General features: G+C 34.4%; 1 protein-coding gene and 1 non-coding gene across 4 annotated transcripts; both read right to left on the reverse strand.

The window, feature by feature from the left end:
• Positions 1 to 666: 666 nt before the first annotated feature.
• Positions 667 to 747, reverse strand: TRNAL-AAG (transfer RNA leucine (anticodon AAG)). The gene has a single exon. It is a non-coding gene; the product is annotated as a tRNA-Leu (tRNA).
• Positions 748 to 4,868: 4,121 nt separating this feature from the next.
• On the reverse strand, positions 4,869 to 10,777 carry LOC104231337 (CASP-like protein 1C2). 3 transcript variants are annotated; one of them, XM_070155554.1, is made up of 5 exons: positions 10,692 to 10,777; positions 10,430 to 10,558; positions 9,907 to 10,009; positions 8,995 to 9,164; positions 4,869 to 5,186 (listed from the first exon to the last, which is right to left on the reverse strand). In XM_070155554.1, the coding sequence occupies exons 2-5, from the start codon at positions 10,525 to 10,527 to the stop codon at positions 5,057 to 5,059; spliced, it is 501 nt and encodes a 166-aa protein (XP_070011655.1). In that variant the 5' UTR covers positions 10,528 to 10,558; positions 10,692 to 10,777; the 3' UTR covers positions 4,869 to 5,056. The 3 variants fall into 3 exon arrangements, with proteins under 3 accessions (XP_070011655.1, XP_070011656.1, XP_009782616.2); XM_070155555.1 differs by lacking the exon at positions 10,692 to 10,777 and having other exon boundaries at positions 4,869 to 5,071; positions 10,430 to 10,609; XM_009784314.2 differs by lacking the exon at positions 10,692 to 10,777 and having other exon boundaries at positions 10,430 to 10,609.
• Positions 10,778 to 12,597: the final 1,820 nt, after the last annotated feature.

The raw sequence follows: 12,597 nt of genomic DNA on the forward strand, positions 1-12,597 counted from the left end.
GTAACTGGCGAACTTCACCTCTAGAGCTGAAGTTTTTCTGATTTGCTCTTGTCTCACACATGAAAATATGTAAGCATCTATATTCATCTCTAATTATTTGTTTCACAGTTCCATCTTACAAACTTTGATATTACTTTATGTACTTCCTATCATTGTTTCAAAAGTCAGTCATAAAGTAATTAAGCAAAGAAGTAAAATAAAATAAGATAAAAAAGGATGGAGCATATTACGTGCAATCATCAACTCTTGGATAACATTAGGTGTGTCCTGAAATAGGGGAGGCAGACTCTTATATTCGGTCAATAGAACTTGCCACATCGAAAGAGGATAACTCGATGTTAAGAATAAAGAGAACAATTAACGAAGAAAGAAGAAGAAGAAAACGAAGGAGGAGAAAGGGGGCTGAAGTTGTTTAAAAAATGGGCACAAATTAAAAAATTTTTTAAAAAATGGATATAGGTTAAATGGGGGGCGACCAAATAGGGCGCCCCGTGCGATATTATTTTAAAAAGCTTTTGGTATTGGGCCTTCTGTAAAATTTGTGATAATGAAAGTGAAAACGGGGCGATATTATTTTAAAAAGCTCTTGGTATTGGGCCTTCTGTAAAATTTGTGATAATGAAAGTGAAAAAGCAACTACTCAGGTCCAATTAAAAATAAAAGTAATGTCGAGAGTGGGATTTGAACCCACGCCCTTTCGGACCAGAACCTTAATCTGGCGCCTTAGACCAACTCGGCCATCTCGACAGTTTGCTTCTATTTCGTTTTCGAAATCATAATAATATTATCTTGAAGAATTTTGGAATTTCAAATGAGATTTCTTTTTGCAATTTAAGCTCTTTCCATTTTGCATGGTGACTTGTAAGAGTATAATACGGTATGAAATTGTCAACTTGAAATATGGATTTTAAGAAAGAAACTATACAGGTAATTGATTTTTATTTTATTAGTTACATTATGAATTAATGACAAACAACAAAAAATTAAAACAGCATGTCACAGCTAATGAACCTTCACTAATACTTTCCCCCCCAAAGGATGTAAAGGAACCAAGAAGTGCAGTCTTAATAATTAGTAGCACTATTAGAAATTCGCTAAATACTGACTAGAAAAACCGATCAACTTTGATCGGTTATGACCAATTACCGAGCAAAACACGATCAAATACGCTTGGGCGGTATTTTGATGGTCCTTTTAATATACCGGCCAACGTTAGTCAGAAATTACCGACCAACATTGGTCGGTATATTAAAATGACCATCTGAAGAATTTAAATGATTTACCGACCAACTTTGGTCGGAAATATATTTTATTAATTTAATTTTACCGACCAAAGTTGGTCGGTGTATTTAATTTATGTTATTTTATTAATTATTAAAATTAAAAAAACGATCAAAGTTGGTCGTTAACTGAATATATATATATTTTAAAATAATTAAAATTTAACATTATCGACCAACGTTGGTCGGTAACCTCAACAGTGCAGGTAACATACCGGCCAAAGTTGGTCGGTAATGTTGAATTCTGGGAATTCATTGTTCATTAACCGACCAACTTTGTTCAGTGATAGTCAATTAATTTTTTAATAAATATTGATCAACTTTGGTCGGTAATTTGCAGTTCTTTTTTTATTATTAAAAACCGACCAACTTTGGTCGGTTTTTTTGGGTTTAATTTTGGCATAAAATGCCTGTTTTGGTGGATACACCACCTGCCAGCATACCAATACAACAACAAAACAATAACACAAGAACAACCAAACATTCAATAAATACTTTAAAACTAAAAAATTATGGTTTAATTGAACATAACAATCCAAAACCAAGTTAAAACTAACTACAACAAGTTCAAACCTGGTTCTATTTGTCTAGTTCAAAGTATATAAAAGTCAAGGGGTGTTTTGTAGAACATCATTATCACCATCTAATGAACTTTCATCTACAAGACGGTATAGATAAGGGTCTTGTAGAGGACGGGAAGAACGATCACGGGGAGGACGGGAGGAACGATCACGTGGAGGTCGAACCTCTAGCGATGACTCATAAGACCGGGGCAACAGAAAAGCTCCAGTAGATAGGAGAGTTCTGATCTGAGCTTGCATGCCAAGGAATTGAGCATCTCTAACCCTTTCTCTTTCCTTGGCTGCTTTTAGCTCGGATGTGAGCTTTGTTAAAGTCTCCCGAATAGCGGAGAGGCTCTCCCCATTAAGTTGCTTGCCTTGCGAGGAAGTCCCTATTCCTTGCATTCCACACTTATAGCGATGTAACTTTTTAGTAGGAAGCCTGTATACCTTCCCCCGTTTGGGACCGCCAACAGACTCTAACCATATTCTTTCAGCATCCTCGTCCGAAGATTGGGTTGGCTCGCCCGATTCACCAGCTGGATGGCTGCGAATGAATTCCTCCACGTTACTTTGGTAGCGACCCTATATTATTTTAAATTGAATCAGTATTTCAAAATTCTTATAAAAGTAAATTATAATACTTAAAGAAAATTGAAAGCTTACATATGCAGTCGAGGCCTGGTCCTCGACCCACTTTTCTTGTTCCGTCTCTTTCTTCTTCTTTACAATATGTGTCTCCTTGAATAGCTCATCATGGCTCATTGGACGCCCCCAACTTCTTTTCCTGGAAACAAATTAATTTAGTTAATAAACAGAATAGATATACTTAGAAAAGTAAAATAATTTAAGCAATTACCAATCTTCTTTTTATTGTCCCTAGGCTGATCGCACCTCCAGTGTGCAAGGAGTCTCCCTTCTCGGATGCGCGAGCTTTCTTCCTTTTTCGCTCCTCTCTAAGAAGTTTGCGGTAAGCCATTGACTTTGCAAATCATCCCATAAATTCTGAAGTAACCAACCAGGCCTCTTGTTCTTCTTTCTAGCATCGGAGAAAGCATCCGCCAATCTCTTGCGAGCTTTATGATGAAAATTTGCAGCCACTTTTGCGCTATAACGGTCTTCCCATACACACTTGCTCTGTATTTCAAAAGTTAAATATTATATGGAAACATCATAAATATAAATTATTAAACTGCTTAAAAGAATATTTATACTTTAAATTGATTGAAAATTTTCTCCTTTAGCGAGAATAGAACATCAGTCCAAGTCGCATAAGGGTCATAAAGCTTTATAATGGCATTGGTGATTATCCTCGTAGTCTTGTTACTCGGCTTGAACCTGCATTTTAACAATAAAAATACATTAATATCTTAGTAAAAACGTTACAAACAATAAATGCAAAAATAACAAATAACTCTTACCCATCACCCTCAGGGACTATGATGATCCAGGACATTGATCATAATGCATTTCCTCATCATCATCGCCTGAAACATGTGTATTAGAGGCATGTGTGGACGGTGTAGGGGAGTCAGAGGCATGTGTGGACGTTTGACCTATATAACACATGCTTCATTGTACTACTTTAACACACGCTTAGTTGTACTACTTTAACTACATATATAGCATGTTATAGTATATGTTAGTGTATTCATTATTTGTATTACAAAAGTGTTAACAGATTACATTTATATTATTTAGATAATAAATATAAAAGTGATTCAAAATTTTGACCAATGTTGACCAAATAACCGACCAACTTTGGTCGGTTATTTTCCAAAAAATAAAATATACCGACCAAAGTTGGTCGGTAAATGCTTCCCCTGCATTAACCGACCAGCATTGGTCGGTAATTTTAAATATAAATTCTTTAAATTTTATAAAATATTTTAAATAATAATATAATTATTAAAATTTAAGAAATTGGATCCACATTACCTACCAAAATGTGAAAGTTTCTTTGACTAAGCAAGTCTGACCAGCTCAGTCAATTTGTTGACCAATTTACCGACTAACTTTGGTGGGTATTTTTTTTAAAAAAATATAAAATATTTTTTTTCCAGTTTCCGTCCAAGTTGGACGGTTTTTGGTCGGAAAATTTTAGTCGATTTTTTGCATATTTCTAGTAGTGTTGTATGTAATTAATTGCAATTACAAAGCTTTTAAACAGTGTCGGATATAGCGTACATGCTATGGGTTAAGATTTTGTGTTGGTTTAATGAAACTTAATATTATTTTATACGAAACAATGAAAATTTTAACAAATACTAAGTTTCAAACTTATAGTATTATAAATACAATAAATTCAGTGCTAAAAATCTTAGACGAAAGATGCATATAGGAGAGTGTGAATGGAGTGAAGTAAGAGCAACATGTAAAGGAGAAGTGCTATGTGTTGGGATATATACTATTAATCATGAATTTTGGTTTGAATATAGTATTTATTATGGAATAATTATTTATTCAATTTTAATAAAATTTTAAATGGATCATATATTTGTTTGTGTCCTTTACATATATAGTATTAGATGATTTAGTGTATAGAGTTTAGCTTATACACGGAAGATTAAATCATCGGTTCTTATAATTATAAAGATCACATTCACAATCTAATGGTTGAATTGGATAAACCATCAGGAATGATTGTAGCATAAAATTAAATGTATTTTATCTTGATTATGGGAATGGTTTAATTTCGACTTCTTGTGCTAGTACATTTTGTATGTATTGAACGAACCAAGAAGAGATAAGTATTATATACTGACTTAAAAAAATAAATTCTCTAGCCATTAAATGTACTTATACTTTTAATCTTGATATATGTCACGATCCAAAATCCACTAAGGGTCATGATGGCGCCAGACACCACTGTCTGGCAAGCCAACCATAAATACTTAACTAAATTCTCGTTTAAATAATTGTGAAAACTATGATTTTTCTTCAATTTGGCTAGTAAAAGATAATCTTTACAAAATAAATAAAAGAATGTTTAGAAGTTAATATAGAATACCCAATAATCATCCCAGAATCAGGTGTCACAAGTGCATGAGCATTTACTAGGGAATGAAATAAAATACAGAAACTGTCCGAAATACAAGTGGACAGAAATAAAAATACAGTACAATACTCTGAAGGAGATTCTGCTGGTTGCGGTCGTCTTGATAAATGCAACTCACCAAGTCCCCGTGTCAACCATGCCGCTATGCTACTAAGCCACTAGCCACACATAAACTTGTGCAACAAAAATGCAGAGCAAGTGTAGCATGAGTACGAAAACAACGTATACCCACTGAGCATCCTGTCTAATCTCGAAGAAGTAGAGACTAGAGGTCGACTTCGACACTTACTAGTGGTCCAATAATAATATATTATTAATGCGAGTAATCATAAATTTATTAAGAACGACAGTAATTTCAAATAAGCCACGAACATGTAAAAGTTCCTTTTTATATTAAAAATCTTTGCATTCATAATCTATTAATTTTCAATTATCTCAAGTCGGGGAGAGCAAATATCAACATCAATATCAATAAATCTCAAGGCAAGTAATACAAGCATGCGCAAATCATACCGAGGACGTACGACCCGATCCAACAATATTTAAATTGTGCACTGCCAGAGGGTCGAATAGCGCGAACCATATATGCATCTATTTAATCTACCGAGGCGTTCGGCCCGTTCCGAAATTAAACACACATAGACAGTCAACCAAGGAGTCAACATGGAACAATTATCCAAAGAAAGCTAATTTTCTTTTAATAATTTAAGAAAATGAAGTTTAATCTTTTTAGAAATTCGTTTACTAATTCGACGTGATTTAAGAAATTCAAACTGTTAATACGATTACAAATATTTCAATTATAGCATGTTTTTGGGTCCTAGACTACCCGAACTCAAACATAATAGTAGGTACGCACAGACTCTCGTCACCTCGTGCGTACGTAGCTCCCACAAATAGGAGCACCTAACCAATTATTTCACCTATGGGGACAATTCCCTCTTACAAGATTAGAAAGGAGACTCACCTCACTCTGAAGTCCAGTAACCGACTTCCAAGCCAATTCCAACAACTCAAATTGATGCCCCAACACTCCAAAACTAGCCAAATAACGGGCAAACCAATGAAAATACACCCTAATACTCATAACAATTCAATTTATATAAAATTCCAACTCCGCTCGAAAAGTTGACAAAATCGCCCTCAAGCCCACATGCCCGGATTCCGAAATTTTGCGAAGATAAAGTTTACCCACAACCTCACGAACTCAAATATATAATTGACTCTCAATTTCATGTCCAAAATCGTGGTCAAAATTCAAGAATATAAATTTTCTAGGTTTTCTTCAAAATCCCAAAATTTCTACTAATTTACATCATTTTCCATGTTAAGATCTAGATATAATCCAAATAATTAACTTGCAATAGATGAGAATCACTTACCTTGATATGGAGGATGAAAATGGAGCTCCAAAATTGCTCCTAGGTCGGCTCACATAGAGGAAATGAGATGAAATGAGCCAAACCCATTTCTTTACACTTATACACTGCCCAGGCGACTCTTCTTCGCGTTTGCGAGACCCCACCGCGTTCGCGAAGAAGAAAATTCTCAAAAACCATTTTCCAAACTCTTCTCAGATAGCCTCTAGTATAATTACCATAACATTTTGTACAAAAATTCAAATGATAAATGGTTTAATGTTTTGAAAACTAGACACCAAGATCTACAACTTTCATGTTTTGGTAATCTCCCAATTCCTTATAAATTTTGAGATATAAGCTGCCAAAGTCAGCCTTGTGTAACACAAATTTCTTCTTCATCTTCCCGGACAGCCTGTAGTGTACCAGACATAACTTTTGATACACAAATTCAAATGCTAAATAGATTAATTTTCTGAAAACTAGACACAAAGAGCTACAAATTTTATTTTTGTATTATCTCCAAATTCCTTATAAATTGCGAGATATGAGCCTCCGAAGTCAGACTTGTGCAACAGAGATTTCCTTCTTCGCGAACACGAGGATATCTTCACGAACGCGAAGAACAGAGTCCCTGAAGCCAAATCCTTCTTCGCGAATGCGAGAGGATCCTCGCGAACGCGAAGAACAACACCAGACACCAGCAACATCTAGTGCAAAACAGCCTGAAATGATCCGAAAGCACTCCGAAACACACCCGAGGCCCCTAGAGCCCCGTCCAATCATACAAACCAGTCCCATAACATATCATGGACCTTCTCTAGGCCTCAAATCACATCAAACAATATCGAAATCATGAATCATACCCCAATTCAAGTTTAATGAACTTTAGAACTTCAAACTTCTACATTCGATGTCAAAACCTATCAAATCACATCCGATTGATCTCAAATTTTGCACGCAAGTCACATTCGACATTACGGACCTACTCCAACTTCCGGAGTTGGATTCTGACCCCGATATCAAAAAGTCCACTTCCGGTCAAACTCCTCAAAAACTTTTAAATTTCTATCTTTAGCCAAATGACTCCAAAATGACCCACTAACCTCCGAATTCACTTCCAATCGCGCGCCCAATACCAGAATTACCATACGGAGCTATTCCATACTCGGAATCTCAAACAGACATTGATAACACTGAAATGCACTTCAACCCAAACTTATGAAATTCTTCCAAAAATGCTAACTTCCACGATAGGTGCCGAAACGTTCCCGGGTCTTCCAAAACCCGATCCGGACATACACCCAAGTCCGAAATCATCATACGAACCTGCTGGAACCTTCGAATCCCTATTCCGAGGTCGTTTACTCAAAAATCCAATCTTAGTCAATTCTTTCAACTTAAAACTTCTGAAATGAGAATTCTCTTTCCAAATCAACTCCGAACTTCCCGAAATTCAATTCCGACCATACGTACAAGTCATAATACCTGAAGTGAAGTTGCTCATGGCCTCAAACCGCTGAACGACGCGCTAGAGCTCAAAATGACTGATCGAGTCGTTACAATATAATTATTATTAGTTGTGTATATTATTATTGTTTTGATTTTTAAAAGGCAAGATTCTTTCGTGGGTCAATATGCCTAGTAACTTGGATAATAATGACATACATTGGCAAAGTAATAGTTAGTTGATGGAATCCATATCTCGGTCTTGAGATTGATGATACACCTTTACGAAAGCTTATACGTTTTCATATGTAAACCATGCAGATGGATTTTGTATCCGTCACATGAAATAAGTTAAGCGAAAGTTTAAAGAAAATAATCAATGAATTAAATTATCAGTAATTTAATTTATTCGATTAGTATCCGAATCTTAACGTGGGGAGTTAAATAAGGTTTAATGGAAGAATTTCGAAATTGAACTAAGGAGTGTAGTTACGAATTTTTAGTGGAATAATTCACAATTTATTATGGTAGTATTAGTAGGTGTTTGGACATAAGAATTGTAAAATTTCAAAAAATGGTGAAATTTTTTTTCAAGTGAAAATGATATTTGAAATTTAGAGTTGTGTTTGGACATAAATTTAAATTTGGATTGTTTTTGAAGTTTTGTGAGTGAAAATTTTGAAAAATAACTTTTTGGAGTTTTTCGAATTTTTGAAAATTTCCAAAATGCATCTTCAAGTAAAAATTGAAAATTGTAAGAACAAACGATGATTTCGAAAAAAAAGAAAAAAATTTTTAGAAAAAAGGAATTTTTTTATGTCCAAACGGGATCGGATATTTCGAATTAAGTCCATAATAAGAAGCCTCGTTAATTAAATATTGCGGTCCCTGTTGTGACTGAATAATTAGGAATTAAATGGAATTATATTTCTTGGGGGAAAAGGAAGACCCAACAGGATTAGGAAAATGTTTTAAACCCTAAAACCTGTGGCTATATAAAGAGGTCTTATTCCATAAGGAGGCAATGGTTTTACTACACGGTTTTCCTAGAAGACACTTGCTTACACGAGTTTTGCTAATTCCGGGCATTATTTGGGCCACACAGCAGAAAATCGTGGAACTGGAGGATGACCTCGTGAATGGTTTTTGCTCATGTTTGAAGATCTTTTCGCGATTACAGTCACGCTTCAAGAAATAAATATCGATTTTATGTTTGATTAAAATCTGTGATTATGCGTTATCTATATTACATGCAAGTGATTCTGGCTATTTGCTTCCGCTGTTCATACCTGTTTTCCATCACTACGAAGGCAGCAATAAGAGCTCCACCAACTTGGTTGCAAAAGTTGTGAAGTTGGGCACAAATTGGTAGCCGGCCTGCATGAGAGTTCCCTTTCTTTCCCACATGAGCAACCGCCAATGCTGCCGATACACTTGAAGTTAACACCATTGTCACAACCTAATTGTAGCATCACGGACAGGCCAAAAAAGAAAAAGGGTCATATAAAAGTTCTACATGTATAGAAGACGCAAATAATGTTTAAGAATAGTCGAAAAGTCGTGCATATACTTTCTGGTGGTGTATATCCATAACATTATACTTCCTCCGTCCCAATTTTTATGGCGGCGTTTGACTTGGCGTGGAGTTTAAGAAAGAAAAAAAAGATTTTTGAAACTTATGTTTAAGATAAGTCATATGAATTTGTGTGGCTATGAATTATCTTCATGTGATATACATGTCACAGATTCGAGCTGTAGAAGTAGCCACTAATGTTTGAATTAGGGTACATTGTATCTATACCACACCCTTTGGAGTGTATTCCTTCCCCCGACCCTGCGTGAATGCGGGATACCTTGTGCACCGAGTTGTTCTTTATAACTATAGACACTTTCAACGATATGCGAGATTCCTTAAATCATCTCATTAAGGGTAAAGTAGGAAGTTTAAAAAAATAAGAAAATATGTCATTTTTTTTGAGACACACTAAAAAGAAAAGTATGACACATAAATTGAATGGAGTACATTTTTTTTTAGCAAAAGTAGATTCATGAATTTAAAATTAATCAATTCAAAGTCAGATGCAATTTATTATAACTAAGAGTGCATATAATAACAAGATATCCTAGAACGTCCATGTTCTTAAGGCCAAGAAGTCCAATAGAAATGCAATCGAGTTAATTAGAAGCTCTTAATTACTTACCAAATCAGAGATTAGGATTAATCGTGACAGCGAAGTCTTCCGAGGTAGGAAAAGAACAACGATACTATAGACACTTCCACCAATGTTTGCGACGAAAAAATACCTAAGAAAAGGGAGAAAAACAAAATAGAGAATATATAAGTGTCTTTTCCACTATCTATGGCCATTTAAAATTATAGGTAATGATAAGTAACAACTCATAATAAGTGATACGGTCAGACTTCTTTATAACATCATCATTATATAACAACTATTCACTATAAAAGTCAAGTTTCTTTTGGAACCAATTTCCATGTTATGTTATAACATATGTTCTATATAAAATCACTTCATTATAACAACTAAAAAAATCTGAAACAAACGAAGCTGTTATAAAGAGGTTTGACAATATCAGTAACCTAGAAAATAACACTAATAATATGCTACAATAGATTAAAGTATGATATTATAAAAAATTCTTTACATTGTCAGTTATATAAATTAAATCGGTAAATTAATAACCAAGAATTTAAAGAATGCTTACTTGAAAGCTGGAGTGCGACTATAATTGGCTTCAAATGATACAGAAAATATGGTGATCTTCTCATGGCTTGTTGCCATTACTATGGCTGCTGAAACCATCGCACAGATAGCCAGAATTCTTAGAATAACACTGCAAATTTTCTTGGCCTTAGACAGGGAGGAATCCAGAGCTAAAATCATGTTTGAGTATTATCTAAAACGAAAATGAAAATGAATTGCTCAAAAAATTAACACAAAACTTTATGAGGAAAACAATTACTTACTTGTTTATCACGATCTGTGGTAGTCAGACCTGTTTTTAACAGCTTTTTCTAGGATTATTAACTAGTATTTACAAGGTATTATGTTGCTTTGAAGAAGTAAAAATGGTGGTTGAATGTTTGTTCCCAAAGGGGCTACAAGAAATATTCCATCAGTAAGCTATTTGGCATAATTCTCACCCAAAGTGCGTGCCTATAGTCCTCAAGTCTTTTATTACTCTCGTTTGTTTCAATTTATGCAGTGGTGTTTGACGGACCATAAAATTTAACAAAGAAAGAAAGAATTGTGAACCTTGTAGTTCTAAGCATACTATGTGATGTCATTAAGGTAAAGTGAGAAAGTTTAACATTACTAAATTCTTTTCGACTATAGAAATATGTCATTTTCTTTTGATAAAATTACAGAATAATGCACTTCATAAGCTGACCTTGTAGTATTTTAGCCAATTACAAGTTTGCAAATATGTAGCCAAATGTCAATAAGCTTAGATCCGATTTTTTTTTTCGTTTTTTATTTTCCATATTTTCAAGCGTGAAATATTCGTGAGTTTCCATTCTCTTTTTTCCTCAAGTTTATACATATCTATCACAGCTATAAAAACGCAAAAACAGATGCGAGAAACCTAAAATCTCCTACTCCTTTAATACTAATCTTGTTAAATTTTAAATATGATTTTGTGATAAATTTGGAGTAGGTATTGTTTGAACTTATTAGAAATAGTGTAGGTTGTGGTCACGTCCAATTCTACTCTCAAATTGAAAGTAGTACGATCGACTGCAATAATAAACCTAACAAGGTTGGATTCGATAACACGCGGAGTATGGTGTGTGCTAGAATGTCAAAGAGTGCGTGAATTCAATGAACTTAAAGTAATCTTCAAATAAAAGATTAATTTTCTGCAATTACTTCTAAAATTATGACTATGAAATTTATTCAAACACTTAGAATGCGAAAAAAAATAGAAAGTAGTAATCAATGAGAGAAAACACTAGGGTTGCTCATCCTTCGTGTATGCTATGATATAAGTATGGATGTATTCGATTCCAATCAATTAAACATGTATTATGACAACAATATCAATAACACTAACTTAGTATTTTCCGACACTAAGAGGTTTTAAATCATAAATGCCTTTCCAAGCTATTTAGAGTGCTATGCAATACAATTATTCATGCCCAAATAACAATCTCCCTATTTCTAGTTTGGTTCTATTAATTGAGATGAGATTAATTCCTTAATCTACCCAATTCCTTACTAATTGCTTTATACCTAAACTCGATTCCACTTTTCCAAGTTAGAATTGAGTGTGATAGCCGTTACTCTAGTGTTTGCAACCATCAAATTATACAAGAAAACATGGAATAATTAGATAATACAATATTTAATCAAAGACAGATCTATATTTATAACCCATATCATATGCCACTCCGGATTCACAACCCTAGCTAATGAGTTTAGCTAGACATGACAATAGAAGAAATAATCAAATTATCCTTTAATCCAAATACTGATAGAGAAAAAGAAGATTGAGAAACCGTGATGTCACTTGTTAACTCTTAAGAAAACTAACAGTTGCTCATACAATATTCCTCTATGTCAAAAAGTTCTCAAAAAGACCTAAAAAGTACTATTTATACTTTTCTAAAAAGCTGACAAAATTATCCTCGTTGGGTCTTGCATGGCCAAGTTGCGTGGCTCACGCAGGATGCATGGCCCAGTACTCTATTTCTTCAGTTTTCTGTGCGTGACCAAGATGTGTGGCCCACGCAAGATACGTGGCCCATTCCAAAACTTAAACTTTCAGCATCCTAGTTCTTCAACTGCGTGGGTGACCTGCGTGGGTGACTTGTGTGACCCGCGCATGATAGACTTTTGCTTCTTTAGCTTTCTTCTTCAGTTTTGGCTTGA

This window comes from Nicotiana sylvestris, chromosome 8 (assembly GCF_000393655.2).
Source record: "Nicotiana sylvestris chromosome 8, ASM39365v2, whole genome shotgun sequence".
Classification (NCBI taxonomy): domain Eukaryota; kingdom Viridiplantae; phylum Streptophyta; class Magnoliopsida; order Solanales; family Solanaceae; genus Nicotiana; species Nicotiana sylvestris.

Coding starts and splice junctions, on each gene's coding strand:
- LOC104231337 (XM_009784314.2), bottom strand. CDS start 10,608: ATGATTTTAGCTCTGGATTCCTCCCTGTCTAAGGCCAAGAAAATTTGC. Junction 9,165..9,906: donor TAATCCTAATCTCTGATTTG/GTAAGTAATTAA, acceptor TGCTACAATTAG/GTTGTGACAATGGTGTTAAC. Junction 5,187..8,994: donor TTCGTAGTGATGGAAAACAG/GTATGAACAGCG, acceptor TTGGACCACTAG/TAAGTGTCGAAGTCGACCTC.